Source organism: Pelecanus crispus, chromosome 6 (genome assembly GCF_030463565.1).
Source record: "Pelecanus crispus isolate bPelCri1 chromosome 6, bPelCri1.pri, whole genome shotgun sequence".
In the NCBI taxonomy this organism is placed as follows: Eukaryota; Metazoa; Chordata; class Aves; order Pelecaniformes; family Pelecanidae; genus Pelecanus; species Pelecanus crispus.
In genome coordinates, this window is record NC_134648.1 from 37,864,755 (window position 1) to 37,882,916 (window position 18,162).

At 45.0% G+C, this 18,162-nt stretch overlaps 2 protein-coding genes across 2 annotated transcripts in view; one reads left to right on the forward strand and one right to left on the reverse strand.

The window, feature by feature from the left end:
* Window positions 1-2,948: 2,948 nt before the first annotated feature.
* Window positions 2,949-4,532, reverse strand: CHRM5 (cholinergic receptor muscarinic 5). The gene has a single exon (XM_009492989.1). The coding sequence runs from the start codon at window positions 4,530-4,532 to the stop codon at window positions 2,949-2,951; it is 1,584 nt and encodes a 527-aa protein (XP_009491264.1).
* A 5,637-nt stretch (window positions 4,533-10,169) lies between these two features.
* AVEN (apoptosis and caspase activation inhibitor) overlaps window positions 10,170-18,162 on the forward strand; it is a 105,197-nt gene continuing 97,204 nt past the window's right edge. Inside the window, exon 1 of the mRNA XM_075713035.1 lies at window positions 10,170-10,328. Coding sequence (XP_075569150.1) covers window positions 10,170-10,328 — 159 coding nt within the window. The remainder of the gene's footprint in view (window positions 10,329-18,162) is intronic.

The following is an 18,162-nucleotide window of genomic DNA, read 5'->3' on the forward strand; positions in this document are numbered from 1 at the left end:
TTCAGCAACAACACTGCAGCTAGCAGGAACTGTTATAAATTTTGCCTTTAACTACAGCTTGTGCCACAGAGGGACACATTCATTTGCTAAAAATCAAACACAGTTTACTGAATGTCTGATCCAAATAAACCCACTATAATAACCAACTTGTACGTAGTTACTGTACACAGGAAAAGCTCTGGATAGTGTTAGAGGAAAGTTGATGAAAGGGTCTTTATAAAGACCCATACTTTCCTTTAATAAGCAATCATATGCTAATGCATAAAAAATAATAGGTGCAGTATGGTGTGTTACAAAATCAATCATGTGAATTTAGAGAACATATTTTTACAATACTACAATGCTAATCTTCCACTGACACAACTTTCCCCTCTGGAGACTGGGGATAAAAAATATTAATTACTTGTACTGTGGTTGTTGACATGGAGGAATTATTTATCTGTAGGGAAACATTTTGATGGTATGATAATGTAATAAATTATACAAACAATTTCACTGAGAGCAATGGTACATTCAGGATGACTAATACAATCCCTGAAGTGTGCAACTGGGTCACGTCACCACTGCAATGTCCCACTAAAGCGTACAGTAGATACAATATGAAGATTGGCCCAACCTAATATTCCAGAGCATCTCACCCCAAATTTTGATAGAAAGGCTAGAACTGAATCTGAACTTTGTGTACATGAAGATCTTTCTCATTTATTCATAAATATTTGTTTACTTTAGGACTTCATTCCTTATGGCTCCTGTCACCATTAACTTTGTTTTCTCGTGGCCTTTTCTGAGGCTTCATGTTTGTTCCCACCACAAGGAGCCAGGTCACCAGCTCCGTTCCAATGGCCTTCTGCTGAAGGCAGCCCCTCGCTTATGCACTCACTCGGTCAATGCTGCAGGGCTCCTGCCAATCTAACACCGACATCAGACAGGCACATGCAGTTCAACCCTGCCACAGAAGTGTCCTCACCACAAACCCAAAGCCCTGGCAAACCTCAGCTAGTGGCCAGAGTCTCAGCTCATTGTAACTAGGCCAGTACAGCCCAGTCCCAGAAGCCACCACCATCAGAGGGGTTGACTCCAGCCCCCAGTACTGTAACAGATATGGTTCTGCTGGACCAAAAGATAGTGACTGGAGATAATGTGACTGGAGGCAATGTGCGCCTGCAGCCCAGAAAGCCAACTGTATCCTGGCCTGCATCAAAAGCAGCGTGGCCAGCAGGTTGAGGGAGGTGATTCTGCCCCTCTACTCTGCTCTGGTGAGACCCCACCTGGAGCACTGCATCCAGCTCTGGGGCCCTCAGCACAAGAAGGACATGGACCTGTTGGAGCGGGTCCAGAAGAGGGCCACCAAAATGATCCGAGGGCTGGAGCACTTCTCCTATGAGGCCAGGCTGAGAGAGTTGGGGTTGTTCAGCCTGGAGAAGAGAAGGCTCTGAGGAGACCTTATTGCGACTTTCCAGTACTTAAAGGGGGCCTACAGGAAAGATGGGGAGAATCTTTTTAACAAGGCCTGTTGTGACAGGACAAGGAATAATGGATTTAAACTAAAGAAGAATAGATTTAGACTAGACATTAGAAAGAAGTTTTTTACAATGAGGGTGGTCAAGCACTGGAACAGGTTGCCTAGAGAGGTAGTGGAGGCCCCATCCCTGGCAACATTCAAGGTCAGGTTGGACGGGGCTCTGAGCAACCTGATCTGGTTAAAGCTGTCCCTGCCCATGGCAGGGAGGTTGGGCTCGATGACCTCTAAAGGTCCCTTCCAACCCAAAGCATTCTATGATTCTATAACTCATGCTTCCAAACACCTGACGTTGGCTAATGTCTGTAAAGCTATTTAAAGATAAAAACTGCCATGAAAGTGCGAAGTGTCCTTGATAGTTTTATAGAAATATTCAAAAATTACTTAAAAAAATCTTTCTTCTTTCAGAGATGCCAATTCTGTCACTGTTTATAATTTCATAATATATAGGTAAATGCACAGGGCATATTTTTCTCTCTTTCTGCATCATTCCATCAGTAACGGAAACTTCTGGGGCAAGGGGAAGTGCAACAAAGGAGATTGCAAAAAAGACTCTCCTTGTTGTAAAGCAGATAGACTATGTCCATTATGCTTTACAGTCAGTTCTGATTTGTACCATTGTCACTATCGCATAAAATTTTAAAATTTCCTTCAGGGGCATTGGGAAATGGAGAAATTTGGAGGTATCTGCTAACAATCACCATTTTTTACAGATGACAGTGACTTGCATGATGGAACTGAGATTGGGACTGGCTTCTTCATATACAAAATACATTATCTATTTCCTCTACGATGAGCCCTTCCTATGTCTCCACGAAAGTCATCCTTAAAGTGGAAATTTTCTCGGTATTACATTCTCCTGTAATATGTGTGTTAATCTGGAGTATTATGAATCTCCCTAACCATTTAGTAGTGGGGATGACAGCATTTACCCCTTTAAATAGTCCTTGTTTCATTCCAACAGCAGGTGCAAAAGTCTCAAAACAGAAGTAGCGTGAGCTCCAGTGCTTAGTACATTGAGAAGTAAATAGACAATACACTAGAAAGGAACTATAGGAAGAAACAGTTCTGCACTACAGAGAGATAGACCAGATGACCTGACCTGATGACTGGATGACCATCCCACTCTAAAGTCTAGTAGTTTATAATTTACTCTACATGTTCTCAGTCTGAAAGAAAAGACAGAAGACCCCAAACATAACAACTTTAATGCAGATCTACTGCACACTCAAAAACACCCTGTGTTGCTCACAGCAGCCACTGACTTCTTTATCCCAAGCACACTACTTTAATGCAAAATTCTACTTTTCTGCAGAATTTTTTTAACCCCTAGACATATAAAGCAACAGCTTTGAAAAGGAAGAATTACAGTCAATTTACTAGGTTACATCAATATCTACTTTCCCCTTTATCCCTTATATAAGAGCAATTATGGCAGTCTGGTATTGCCCTGCCAGTATAGTTTCTCTTCCACTTTTTTCTTTTTCCACCGGCAGAAAAGCAGCATCTTAAAAGTTTTCCTGAATGTTTTATTACAGAGGGCGTAACAAATGGGATTAACAGTGCTGTTCACATAGCATAGCCAATATCCAAGGTGCCACAGTGTCAGGGGAATACAGTCAGAGCAGAATGTGGAGATCAAAACCATGATATTGTAGGGAGTCCATGTGATGATAAAAGCCAAAAGAATGGCACTTAAAGTCTGTGCTGCTTTGCGTTCCTTTATGAGAACCATCCGTTTCCTTTTGGTGATTTGGTTATTTATATTTGGATCCATGCTTTTGATGGATGGATCCTTTGACAGAGCAGCAGAACAAGGAGTTATTTTTACTTTACGGCAACCATTGTTGGCTTCCTGGGTGCCATCAGCCTTAACCACCAACCGGAATTTATAGGCCACACATTTTTTATTTTTTTGTATGTGGCCTTTGGCAGGTGACAAAAAGTATTTCTGGTTCTCAAGATCATTTTCTTCAGGTTGATCTTTCACAACATCTGTACTCTCACTAAACTCTTCTGCCTTACCTTTAGATGGACTTTTGTAAGTTACTTGGAAAACTGAATCAGTGGCAAGTTTATCCTCCTCTTCTGAAGATGCATAGCTGCTGCAGGTGGTTAGCTGGTCAGCCTTAGCCCAGTCGTTACCAGTATTCGCTGCCTGAGAGGCTTTCACCGTAGCTGACGTACTTCGACTAGAGGAAGACCAGGAAGCCTGACACCTCTCTCTTTTGACTAAGTTTTGTTGCTTGCAACTGAAGCAAGACTTCAGGAGAGCTTTCTGAGGCTTTATCATCTCAAACTCTGCCACAGACTCTGAACCCTGCAGTTCAGCAAGGTCCTTGGTACGTTTCTCTGTCTCTTTATAGATGCGGCAATACAGAATGGTCATCACGGACACTGGAATGTAAAAAGCAGCAATTGCAGTACCAAAGGTGATAATGGGCTCATATAAAAACTGTATCTGGCACTCTTCAGGTGGTACTGTTCGTTCACCCACAAAATACTGCCAGCACAAGATTACGGGTGCCCACAACACGAAAGAAATTAGCCAAGCCAGACCAATCATGATGCCAGCTCTTTTGGGTGTGCGTTTGGCCCGGTAAGTTAAAGGCCTTGTGATGGAAAAGTACCTGTCAAAACTGATGACTAGGAGGTTCATTACTGAGGCATTGCTAGCTACATAGTCCAGTGCTAGCCACAGGTCACAGGCAAGGCTTCCAAGAGACCAATGGCCTATAAGTATATAGGATGTATAAAGGTTCATAGAAAACACTCCAATGATGAGATCTGCACAGGCAAGGCTGAGCAAGTAATAATTGTTGACAGTTTTGAGCTGACTGTTAACCTTGAAGGATATCATTACAAGAATATTTCCCACTATGGTTATTAAGCTTACAATTGCAGTTACAGTGGCAATAGTAATGACTTCCCAGAGGCTATGCCCTTCTAACTGCTTATGGTTGATGGATGAACTGTTTACAATAGTAGAATTGCTGAATAAATTTACTTCCATTCTTGTTCTTGGTGTATTGTCATCAGGATCTTAGCACTGCTGTATGTTGCTTTCTGTACTCGAAAATATTCTTTTGGAGACAGCTGTAAAGATCAAAGGAAAAAATGTAAAAAGAAACCAGCTCATTAAATAGCACAGACTTCCATTGGAGTTACATAAAACATTTGTAAAACAATCTATCAAATTATTTGTGCTCTCCTTTTGCATTTTGATTATTGTTTCTACCATTGTGAGCATAAATAAAACACACAAATATACATTCTAGGACAATGTACTCTGGCATCTTATGACATTTCTAAATGTAATCAAAACAACTATTTTTTCTTAAGACAGTCAATCACGCCAGCTCTTATATTTTTAATACCTTAGGACATACTCTACATATTCTTAAAGACAGATATTTAAAGTTTGCAGTGCAATAAGACAGTGAGTCACTGTGTTGTTTCCTACAGTACTACGTAGAAGACATGTCAAAATTTCAAAAACTGTCTTTGGAAAATTGGAGAAGTCACCAACAACAGAAAGAGAGTAAGAGGAAACTGAGGATGCGTGAGGAGTTAGGAACCATGCTGGCGTGGTGGCAACGGGAAACTATTAGGTATTAGAAGTGCTTGGGGCAACTGAGGGGGAATCTTTGAGTTAAGGAAGCAGACAAGGCCAAGAAGATGTTTGTGGAAAAATAAGCTAGGCAGGGAAGACTTTTCTCTATTGGGAGATCTCAGGACAGAGGAGACTGACTGGGTGAGGCGTGGGAGTGCAGTTTGGGTAGTTTGGGTGAGTGAATGGTAGGGTTGAGGATAGAAAGGAGTAAACTGAAGAGGAAGCAGCAATATTCTTCACTGCTGTTTTCTTGTCCCAGTGAATGCATGACTGAATTAGGCAATTTGGTTCTTTTGCAGATATCTGGTGGGTTTTGAGTCATTCCATCACATCAGATGATTCTAATCACTTCTTCAATGCTTAATTTTGCTAGACTGTGTAACTTTGGAATAGTCAAATAGTAGTTAGGTTTTTAAGTCAGAAATGAAAGATAAAGTATTAACAGTTTGTTTACTGGGCATCTAGCCAGTATAAAACTGGTAAGACGATCCTCTTTTTCAAAGCAGACACAGGTTCAGCTAAAATTATCACATAAATCACCTCTTAAAGTCCAACTCTAAGTCTTTAGGATTCTCTCTGCATCAGATCTCTATTATATGGTCCTCCCTATCCATCCACACCACTTCTCTGTGTTTTCCTCTTTCATCCTAACTCTCAGAACATTATTTTTTTTGGTCTTGGCAAGTGTCTTTTATTAACTGCAAGCTTTCACAGCCTGTCCCTTTCCCACATGTCATCCTCTATCTTTTGTAGCAAGTAGTTGGGTCCTTTCTCTCATCAGCTGAATACATCAATATTTTACAGCCACTTGTTGAATTTTCAGAAAAGCATCTTATTTTCTTTCATTGTCCTCTTATTTACTTTCATTGTCCTCTTATTTACTTTGTTTCCTTTGCTTTTGTCCCAGGTCTCCTAAATATCCACAGGAGTATATCATCTTTCTTTTTCAAACCTTCCCTAATGATTATGCCTTGTTGTGATGAATACTGAGACCACTGTCTATCATACTCCATCTGTCTGTGTCTCTCATTTCCTGTCTTATATTTAGATGTTTGTGCATCTGTATTCTGTTTAAACACAATACATATTGAACCTAACTCAACAGGATTCTAGTTCATGTATCGGCCTTGCAGCCTAGTAATAATCATAATATATGAATGTTGACCATCTGTATGCTTGGCTCTCTACAGCCTCCGGAGCCAGTCTAGCAGCCAAGAATAGCTGAAGTGCCACAGCAGTCCTAATGAGCCCCATGCAAGGAAAGAAATTTCATTCTGGTTCTACATTCTGCAAAGACTTCCCTCAAGTCAGACCTGTCCTGATGGTTGGGTGTGCTGGCTTTACAAATCTTTATACAACCTTAAAGTGTAGGAATTCATTTAATGTGAAACAAAGGTGTGTGGAGCAGCTGCATGGCTGTAACAAATCGCTGAGCTGTGGGAGATGAATCTGTGTGTCTCTGCTACCTCACGTGGCTTATGCTTCTTTTTCTGTGGACAGTCAGCACAGTTGTTTTGCATGTCAATAGCTCCATGTGATTAAATTTTTAAGCGCGGCAGTGCAGTAATGGGTTTAGTGTGACAATGTTGGGACAGTGAGGGCTGGTTGCTCTGCAAGGGAAGGTGAGCCACGGGTAGAGCATGATACCAAGGCAGGTGGGGGCAGAGACCTCACCAAGAAGAAGCAGGATGTGAAGCAGCATATTTGGTTCATGATCAGGGCCAGAGACAGTGATCAGGGTCAGACATAGTCCGGTGATCACACAGCAAGTCCGTAGTGATGAGGCAGGTCCAAGACCAAGTCAGGAAGCCCAGCCAGCAGGTCCAAGTCAGGATCAGAGTCAGGATTGAGGAGGTAGGAGACCAGGTATAGATGTAGCTGCTGCCCAGCTGCAATGTAGCACAGGTGAGGGCCAGAGGTACAGCCTCAGCTTAAAAGCAGGTCCCAAGGGAAAAGAGAGGGAGGCTCTTGTTTCTAGCTTTCTTCACAACAAGACTTATCAGCAGAGCAGCTGACCTTGGACTCAGCCAGCTAAACTCTAACATAGCCAGCGGTGCTCCTAGAAGAGGGCTGTGCTCTGGGCCTTGATAGCTAACGTACTTGAAACACTGCCAGGGCTCATGACTTTTTTTTCAAGTTGCAAGACTTCAGTAAAGGCTAAAGATGGTCTTAAAAAGGTACCAGCTATGAATGTCAGGCACACGGATAAACCTCTCTGAACTTCTACATTTGCCTAATACCTGGGGTTGAACAACTGCTTAGGGTGATTATAGGAGATTGATTGAACTTTCTGCCTTTTTTTGCCAGAAGATGACACATTTCTCAGAAGGGGGACACTAGAAATTGCCTAGACACTGTGGCCTGTAATGCTTTGTCTTTTGCTATAGGTAGCAAGTGTGTCCTCCTCTTAGGTCACTTACCTTCCCTAATATTAGGATTTAGGAGGAAAGACAGGAGGAAGCTACCCCATGTGGATTGCAGGCTTCAGAGCAACAGGAGAAGCAGAATTTTTTGTTCCCCTGACACAGTTGTTCTTGGTCTGAACTGACATGGGTGGGAGGAACACTGCTAATACAGTATAGAAACTATAATTAATTTCTAAATAAAAAGCATTCTCATTATCATCATGCAAAGCCTTCCCTCCCTAATGGGCTGGTTTACTGTGATGCCTGTAAAAATTGACAGTAGTTAAGCTGCTAGTATGCAAAGATCGCTTCTTGGCATGTTGACCATTCTCGTCATCTCTTCATACTCTATCTTTGTCTCATAGGTCGGTGTTAATACTTTGTGATGTTACCTTTTGTTCTCTGTTTGTGTGTCACTCAAGGCAAGAGTGCCTGTGAGTGGGACTTCTGTGTGCTATGGTAACATAATTTACATTAATTGTCTATCATAAGAGATTATAATAATAGGGAGATCAAAATTAAATTACAACATCAAAATGCACATGTACGGTATCATGACTTTGCTATCTGTCTCATAATTATTGATGCATGAACTTCACGCTTGTGAGTTGTAATGATATTCGCTATTTGTTGCCAAATATTGGTGATCTTTTTTTCAATCTAGCTATAAGTATTAATTAATGTGAGCTGTTAAATTTGTACATATAGTCAGCTTACAGTTATCTGCAGGCAGATTGTTCGTGTCACAGATTAATTGCACCACAGATGCAGGCACAGCTTGGGTTCACCAGGTTTTATTAGCTGCAGCTCAGCTCTGGGTCTGCCAGACCTGTGCTGGCTGCACAAGGAATCGTTTAGATGTCTTTGCAACATGCTTGCCAGTGCTGCTCCCTCATACTTGATTTATTTGCTTGTGTTGCACTGGAGTCACCCGAAGCTAATTTACTGCTTTGCTGCACGCTATGCCCCAGAACTAAGCAGCCCTTACCACAGGTAGTAGTGCAGAGGCACTACAGCTTGTGATTTCAGTACAGGAGTTTTGGTCACATTTTGTGGTAAGGACTACTGGGTTTAAAAACCCTTCAAAACCAGATCGATGTTTTAATCTGTGTTGTCAAATGACAGCCTGCGTGCTCAAGAGCGATTGGGCAAGCCTGCTGTTAGGGAACTGGTGAACTTCCCTGAGGACAGCACGGCTGCCCGCCTAGTTCAAGCAGAGCAGGACAAACCAGCCTAGGTCTATGGCACAAAGCTGTTCCCGTGTCCCTGCTCTGTGTCCTCAGAGCAAGATGCTCCTCAAGAGGCTGCAGAGTCACCATGTGCTTCAAGTAGCGCAGGCTTGTGTGCAACACTCTGTCAGCTGGGGCTTGGTGGCTTTTCCCCTCATTTGCCACAGAAAGCTAACTCTGGGTCCTGCACTTGGGTCACAACAACCCCATGCAACGCTGCAGGCTTGGGGAAGAGTGGCTGGAAAGCTGCCTGGCAGAAAAGGATCTGGGGGTGCTGGTCGACAGCCGGCTGAACGTGAGCCAGCAGTGTGCCCAGGTGGCCAAGAAGGCCAACAGCATCCTGGCTTGTATCAGGAATAGTGTGGCCAGCAGGAGCAGGGAGGTGATTGTCCCCCTGTACTCGGCGCTGGTGAGGCCGCACCTGGAATCCTGTGTCCAGTTTTGGGCCCCTCAGTACAAGAAAGACATTGAGGTGCTGGAGCGTGTCCAGAGAAGGGCAACGAAGCTGGTGAAGGGTCTGGAGCACAGGCCTTATGAGGAGCGGCTGAGGGAAGTGGGGTTGTTTAGCCTAGAGAAGAGGAGGCTGAGGGGAGACCTTACTGCTCTGTACAACTACCTGAAAGGAGGCTGTAGTGAGGTGGGTGTTGGGCTCTTCTCCCAAGTGACAAGTGATAGGACCAGAGGAAATGGGCTCAAGTTGCATCAGGGGAGGTTTAGGTTGGATATTAGGAAAAATTTCTTCACCAAAAGGGTTGTCAAGCACTGGAACACTGGAACAGGCTGCTCCGGATAGTGGTTGAGTCACCATCCCTGGAAGTATTTAAAAGACGTGTAGATGTGGCAATTGGGGCTGTGGTTTAGTGGTGGACTTGGCAGTGTGAGGTTTGTCGTTGGACTTGATGATCTTTCCCAACCTAAAAGGTTAGGGAAAAAAAAAGTCTTTTCCAACCTATCTGATTGTACGGTTCATATGGCCTTGGCTAAGAATGCTGTTTTCCGAACATTAAATATATTTCTGTTTGTTTAAAATACATGTGGAAAGCTATTTGTTCTCCACTCCTTGACTCGTTGAGATGTGAGAGGGTACACGGGCTCGGGCTCGCCCCGGAGGGTGGGCAGACCGCGGCTCCGCTCCGCCGGGGAGGCCGGGCCCGCTGCCGCGTCCCGCAGCGCTGCTCCCGGCCCGGCCGCCGGCGCCGCAGGCAGGGGGAGCTGCTGAGGGCGCGGGCGCCGCCCGGCGCCGCCATTTCGCTCTCGCCCGCCGCCTGCGGCCTCTTTCCGGCAGTAGGCGGGGACCGGCGCGGCACAGGCCGGGCCGGCCACAGGCGGCGCGGGGGAAGGGCGCAGCCCGGCCATGCAGCCTGAGCGGGGCGGCAGTCGGCCCCGCAGGGAAGGGGGCCGGCATGGCCGGCGGCGGCCCGGCGGCGCGGAGAGGGCGGCCGAGGCGGCGACCGAAGGAAGCGGCGGGGACGGCCACGGCCGCGGAGGAGGCGGGGGCCGGGGAAGAGGCGGCGCTCACGGGCACCGAGGAGGCGGGGGCCGGGGCAGGCGAGACCCTCGAGGTCGCGGGGCGCCGCCGCCGCCCGCCGCCCACCAGCACCGGCGGGTAAGCGGGAGGAGAGCCCGCCCTCCGCGGGAGCGGGGGAAGGCGGGGCCCGGCGCGGCGGGGCCGAGCGCGGAGGGGCCCCGGGGTGGCTGCTGGGGTGGGGGCACAACCCTTCCCTCTCCTCCCCTGCTCCTCCCCTTCCCGAGGTGGAGCCAGGCTGGCAGCTGCGCTCCGCCGCCTCTCCCGGGAGCTTGAGGTGGTGGGGAGGGGGTGCGGGGCCGCGGGGTGCAGGCGTGGAGGGCGCCGGCACTGCCAGCGGCACCTCCCTGGCCAGCTCGGCACCTGCACCCGCCCTCTGCCACCCTGCTCCTCCCCTGAAACAGCAGCAGCCACCACCTCCGTGCTCTAGTGGAAACGTGCATCGCGGTTTTCTGGCCGAAATACGTTTATAATTTTGTGCTGAAACATACAAGTCTTGGTTGAAAAACGCATCTGAAAAATGCATGTCTGTTTGCAAATAGAGAATTGCCGAGTATTTTTGGCACAGCTGATTAGAATTTGAAATGAGCGTGTGTCTTGTCCAGCCTGAGGTACTAGCAACGAAGACAGGGTAACATAGCTCAGCTTACAGAATTGGTATCTGTGATTCACTGTAACATATATTTGTCATTAATGCAAGTTCGTGGTTGTGCTTTGACCAATTCCAAAGTGTTCTGGCAGATTAAAAGTAGCACAGACATGCCTAAGTGTACCACAACTACACCTTCAGTTTGCTGTGGAAATGTTAAAATGCTTTCTACAACTCACCATGGTATGAGATCAACACTGTGCCTTTGAAAACAGTTTCCATTTATAAATGCTTTGACGGTACTACATTCAGATTGTCTTGCTTCTGTTAGCGTTGTTCCAACATAGAAATTGTGGTTGTCCCTGGATTGGCAAAAAGATTACAGTGATGACCTAATACTGATTGGTGTTGGCAGCACTGGGAGTCCTAATGTCAATGGAGCAGCTGCTACCCCATTTTCAGCATCACGTTGATTAGATTCACTTTGACTTTCATGATGTTATGGCTTCAACTGGATCCAGCCAGTGTTTTATCTGTATTGGAACTCTCATGGTTGCTAGTGGATTTAAAAAATGTAAAATATTCATCCCTCTGTCATTGTATTTAGATACATTTTAGCACTCATGTGGTGATCAGCTGGGAGATAAAAGATGCAGCTGGATTGGTACTGTTACCTAGAGTGCTGGTTTGTAATTTCACTTGTAAGCGATATAAATTGCTGAGCTCATACTGATGTGTGCAGGCAGGTTTGGATTCTGGATGTGAAAAAATAGCGCTCCCTTATAAGCCACAGAAGCATAGGGGGGAAATTCAGCACCTGTATTAGCTGAGGAAACTCCTATCATGGACTGATTTTTTTCCAAGTTATTCAACCATTTCTTACTAAGTTGAAATACATGTATATCTTGTGTTCTCTCTGGTACTGTTGACCCAGCCAGGACCCACTTCATAGTTTAAAAGGTGCACTCAGGAAGGGAATCATGTTATATGTATGCATTTTTGTCTGGATTGTTGTTTTAAGTGTTTCAGGAGGCAGTTAAAGTTTTTCTTTTGGGGCAGCTTACAGTATGTTTTGCCTGATCACTCTGTTACTGACTTTGATATGCTCTTCATCTTAGTCTAGCATGGTGACTTTATTTAGTTTTGGCCAAAGCTAATATGGGTTGGGTCTTTAAAAGTGAAGCAATAGCTAAGATTTTCCCAGAGCTCTACTAAAGACGGTTCAAGCATAACGTTCTTCCTGCGCTGGAGTTTTTATATTAAGCACTGTACGGTCTCTTAGCACACCTGCCACAAATCTTGTGTTCAGCAGCGTGGAAGGGGCTGGCTTCCAGCAATCCAGCCATAGCAGCAACAGCTGTGCCAGCCTGCAGCTGCTGCTGTCTCCTGTTACCTCTGAGCCAGTCTCATAATTTACCACTTCTGAAACAGGGAGGACCTCCTTCTTCCTCTTTATTCTTCCATCTGCATGGCCAGAGAAGCTCCCTTGTACTGTTGTTGATGTGTGCTAGACCATGTTTTCTGAACAGATTCAGCTCTTACCTGGCAGGAAATTACCCCCTTTTATTCCCAGTTCCTTACTGTTCTCTCTGTTCAGCAAAGTGACTTGCTTTACACAAGTGCACCAGCTCGGTGAGAGGGTGCTTGGCCCAGAGTAAGCAGTTTGTGTGAGAGGAGACCCCTCTCTCTTTCAGCAACAGGGGTCAGATCTTCTCAAGTGGTGATGTGTGAATTGCAAACCTGGAGAGCCAGGTAATAATACAGGGAATGTGAGTAGTCTTATCGCATCACTTTCCTTACTGTGTGCTGAGAAGCTGGAGTCTTCTCTGAAAGTCTCCTTTATTTTTTTCAAATGAGCCTTGAAATCCCCTGGAGAAGGGAGCCTAAGAACACTGTAATTTTGTGATATATAAGATTTCCAAGGGCAATTCAAGCCCTTTTGCTTTCTAAGGTGAAAATTGTGGAGGATTACACTCTGCATTTCCACACTGCTGGTGTCAACTTGGCATTTTGGAGGAATTTTCCTACTAGATTGGGATCATTCTAGTGTTGTATAATCAGGATTTAAATGACCTGGTATTATTTTCTGAAAATAATTTTAAGTCTAGGTTCTTCTGTAGTTTTAAAGCTATGCTAAATTTATAATTTTATTTGTTTCTATCTGACTTGTTTATAAAACTGTTGCTGCTAAGCTTGATATTTAAGTAATTCTTTATTGCTGGAGCTTTAGTTGTTGCCTGAGAAGTTTCTCCTTTATTGTGTCTTCAATTATGAAAAGCTTTATGACAAAATCTACATCAAATTGTATTAAACTGGATTTGGATTTGTTGAGCCTACTATGGACAGACTAGTAAAATGCAAGTAAAATTGTAGGTGAATGGATTCAGTGAGGTGTAATAAGAGTTAATAAAACCAAACTTCATTAAAAACTTGGAAATACTTAACAGTTTTTACAGCGAAGTAGAAATTGGCATTAAATTGCATAATATTTTGGCAGCAATATTTCTGAGTCAATTACATTCATTTAAAACCACTGTTCATCTTCAAATTTTGTGTTTTGGATGTTTTAATTTAATGTTTTGTAAGCTCGTGTTTGAAGCTACAGTAGGATGTTATTTCTGACCTGTACAACAGGGAGAAGAAAGCGTAGTGGTAGCATGTTCAGTTCTGAGGTTTTTGTGGACCAGTGAAGGCTGGACACCACTTTACATGTTTTACACTATTGTAAGTGTACTGTAATTCTTTGGTTTTAGTGATCAGCTGTGCTACGTGCAAAGCCTGTCAAGACCCAGTACTTGCTGAGTCAGTTCTCCCGTCCTCTGCTGGGTGCTAATGTAGGAGATCAGGGTGCTATTTGTTTATAAAAAATTGACTTACTCATACCCTCATGGTAGATCCAGTTCCTCTCTGAGGAACTCCCCAGCTCTGCTCTTGAAACAAGATGCTGCCTCTCTCAAACATGGAATTGCTTTAGAAACCGTGAGTGTTCTTATTCCTTGTAAAGAGGAAAAAGGATCTTGCATTTGTTAGGTCTTTTTGTAACTAACGTGCATGTTGATTTAACTGGCTTGATTACTGAAGATTTTGTGTCCTCCAAAAATGAATCCGAGTCTAGTTATGACCAGCTGGTTTACCAAATGGCAGATTTCTTTGAAGATTTGTCATCTTGAATAAATTTCCATTGTTTCTGTCTGCTCTAACTCATCTATTCTATGTTAAATAAATAGAAGACATTTGCAATTATTCATTTTTTAGTAAAATAATGTGGAATTATAATGCTTAAAGTAAAAGGTCCAATTGACATTGGCCTAATATTATCTCCTACTTTTATGCTAACTCCTCTAACTTGTTTGGAATTCACATTTTGTGTACTGTCAGATTTTTAAATTGCTCTCTCTATGAAATATAATCTATTAAACCAAAACCAACTTCCTGAAATTGTGGACGTGATACTGGGGTTTATTTTGAGGGTCCCTGACCACATCCTTTTGTGGGTGGTTTAAGGAGACTTTCTTTTGTCCTTTATGTTTTTTGCATTTACAATTTACAAAGTATTCTTTTAACTTTTCTTTTTAGTGATACACTGAGTGTGCATGTGATGCATGCTATTACTTCAGTGCAGTTGGAACTGGCAGGTCTGTTTCAATGCTCCTTTTCTGGAACACATGCTTTGGGCATTTGTTGCAGTAAACGTTCTACTGTTAAAGAATGGAGGTTAACAGACCAATTTTAGTGCAGTCTTTCTGTCCTGGTTTCGGCTGGGATAGAGTTAATTTTCTTCCTAGCAGCAGACATAGTGCTGTGTTTTGGATTTAGTAGGAGAAGAATGTTGATAACATGCTGATGTTTTTAGTTGTTGCTAAGTACTGCTTATGCTAGCTCTGCCAAGTGCACAAGAAACTGGGAGGGGGCACAGCCAGAATAGTTGATCCAAACTGACCAAAGGGCTATTCCATACTATATGACATCACGCTCAGTATATAAACTGGGGGGGGGTTGGCTGGGGAGCAGCGATAGCTGCTCAGGAGCTGTCTGGGTATCGGTCGGCAGGTGGTGAGCAATTGCATTGTGCATCACTTGCTTTGTATATTATTGTTATTATCATTATTGTTATTATTATCATTACTATTTTACTTTATTTCAATTATTAAACTGTTCTTATCTCAGCCCAGGAGTGTTTCTCACTCTTACTCCTCCGAATCTCTCCCCCATCTCATCGGGGTAGGGGGAGTGAGTGAGCGGCTGCATGGTGCATAGTTGCTGGCTGGGGCTAAACCACAACACTTTCTTGCTTGTGTTTAGTTTCAAGATGACACTGCATTTATTTAGTGTTTATTATAGAATTGAACAGAATCATTAAGGTTGGAAAAGACCTCTAAGATTATCTAGTCCAACCGTCAACCCAACACTACCATGCCTACTAAACCATGTCCCGAAGTGCCACGTCTATACGTTTTTTCAACACCTCCAGGGATGGTGACTCCACCACCTCTCTGAGCAGCCTGTTCCAATGCTTGACTACCCTTTCTGTGAAGAAATTTTTTCTAATATCCAATCTAAACCTTCTCTGGCACAACTTGAGGCCATTTTCTCTTGTCCTATCGCTTGCTTCTTGGGAGAAGAGACCAACACCCGCCTCACTATGACCTCTTTTCAGGTAGTTGTAGCGAGTGATAAGGTCTCCCCTCAGCCTCCTCTTCTCTAGGCTAAACAACCCCAGTTCCCTCAGCTGCTCCTCATAAGACTTATGCTCCAGACCCTTCACCAGCTTCGTTGCCCTTCTCTGAACATGCTCCAGTGCCTCAATGTCCTTCATGTATTGAGGGGCCCAAAACTGGACACAGGATTCCAGGTGCGGCCTCACCAGCGCCAAGTACAGGAGGGCGATTACTTCCCTGCTCCTGCTGGCCACACTATTCCTGATACAAGCCAGGATGCTGTTGGCCTTCTTGGCCACCTGGGCACACTGCTGGCTCATGTTCAGCTGGCTGTCGACCAACACCCCCAGGTCCTTTTCTGCCAGGCAGCTTTCCAGCCACTCTTCCCCAAGCCTGTAGCGTTGCATGGGGTTGTTGTGACCCAAGTGCAGGACCCAGCACTTGGCCTTGTTGAACCCCATACAGTTGGCCTCAGCCCATCGATCCAGCCTGTCCAGATCCCTCTGCAGGGCCATCCTACCCTCCAGCAGATCAACACTCCCACCCAACTTGGTGTCATCTGCAAACTTAACTGAGGGTGCACTCAATCCCCTCATCCAGATCATTGATAAAGATATTAAACAGAACTGGCCCCAAAACTGAGCCCTGGGGAGCACCACTTGTGACCAGTCACCAACTGGATTTAACTCTGTTCACCACAGCTCTCTGTGCTCGGCCATCCAGACAGTTTTTTACCCAGTGAAGAGTACACCTGCCTAAGCCATGAGCTGCCAGCTTCCCTAGGAGAATGGTGTGGCAAGACAGTGTCAAAGGGTTTACTAAAGTCCAGGTAGCCAACATCCACAGCCTTTCCCTCATCCACTACGCAGGTCACCAGATCACAGAAGGAGATCAGGTTGGTCAGGCAGGACCTGCCTTTCATGAACCCATGCTGGCTGGGCCTGATCCCATGGTTGACCTGCCCGTGCCTGTTGAGCGTACTGAAGTAGAATTGCTCCATAATCTTCCCTGGTACTGAGGTCAGGCTGACGGGCCTGTAGTTCCCCAGATCCTCCTTCTGGCCCTTCTTGTAGATGGGTGTCATGCTGGCAAGCCCCCAGTCATCTGGGACCTCCCCTGTTAACCAGGACTGGTGATAAAGGATTGAAAGTGGCTTGGTGAACACTTCCACCAGCTCCCTCAGTACCCTTGGGTAGATCCCATCTGGCCCCGTAGACTTGTGAGTGTCCAGGTGGTGTAGCAGGTCATTAACTGCTTCCTCCTGGATTATGGGGGTTTCATTCTGCTCTCCATCCCTGTCTTCCAGCTCAGGGGGCTGAATACCCTGGGGATAACTGTTCTGACTATTAAAGACTGAGGCAAAGGTGGCATGAAGTACTGCAGCCTTTTCCGCATCCTTGGTGGCAATATTCCCCCCTGCATCCAATAAAGGATGGAGATTCTCCTTGGCTCTCTTTTTATTGTTAAAGTATTTGTAAAAACATTTTTTTATTATCTCTTACAACAGTGGCCAGATTGAGTTCTAGCTGGGCTTTTGCCTTTGTAATTTTCTTTCTGTGTGACCTAACAAGACCTAACAAGACCTAACCCTGTACTCTTCTTGAGTTGCCTGCCCCTTCTTCCAAAAGTGGTAAACTCTCCTTTTTTTCCTGAGTCCCAGCAAAAGCTCCCTGTTCAGCCAGGCCTGTTGTTTTCCCCGCTGGTTTGTCTTATGGCACATGGGGATAGGCTGCTCCTGTGCCTTTAAGACTTCCTTCTTGAAGAATGCCCAGCCTTCCTGGACCCCTTTGCCCTTCCGGACTGTCTCCCAAGGGACTCTCTCAACCGGTTTCTTGAACAGGCCAAAGTCTGCCCTCTGGAAGTCCATGGTAGTGGTTTTGCTGACCCCCCTCCTTACTTGGTCAAGAATTGAGAACTCTGTGTCATATCATGGTTGCTAAGCTCAAGATGGCCTCCGATTACCACATCTCCATGAATCCTTCTCTGTTAGTAAACAGCAGGTCAAGCAAGGCACCTTGCCTGGTAGGCTCGCATACCAGCTGTGTCAGGAAGTTCTCTTCCACACACTGCAGGAACCTCCTAGACTGTTTTCTCTTTGCTGTGTTTTATTTCCAGCAGGTGTCTGGTATGTTGAAGTCCCCACGAGAACAAGGGCTAGTGATTGTGAGACTTCTGCCAGCCACTTCAGAATGCTTCAAATACCTCTTCATCTTGGTTGGGTGGTCTGTAACAGCCTCCCAGCAGGATATCTGCCTTGTTGGCCTTCCCCCTCATCCTTACCTATAAGCACTCAACCTTACCATCACAATCATTGAGCTCTATACAGTTGAAACACTCCCTAACGTACAGAGCCAGCCCACCGCCTCTCCTTCCTTGCCTATCCCTTCTGAAGAGCTTATAGCTATCCAATGCAGCACTCCGGTCATGAGAGTCATCCCACCATGTTTCTGTGATGGCAACTAAGTCATAGCTATCCTGCTGCACAGTGGCTTCCAGTTTCTCCTGTTTGTTGCCCATGCTGTGTGTGTTGGTGTAGATGCACTTGAGCTTGGCTATAGATTTCACCCTCAATGTTGGCATGTCACCCTTAGGCTCCTCTCTAGTGAGCCTGATTATATCCCATT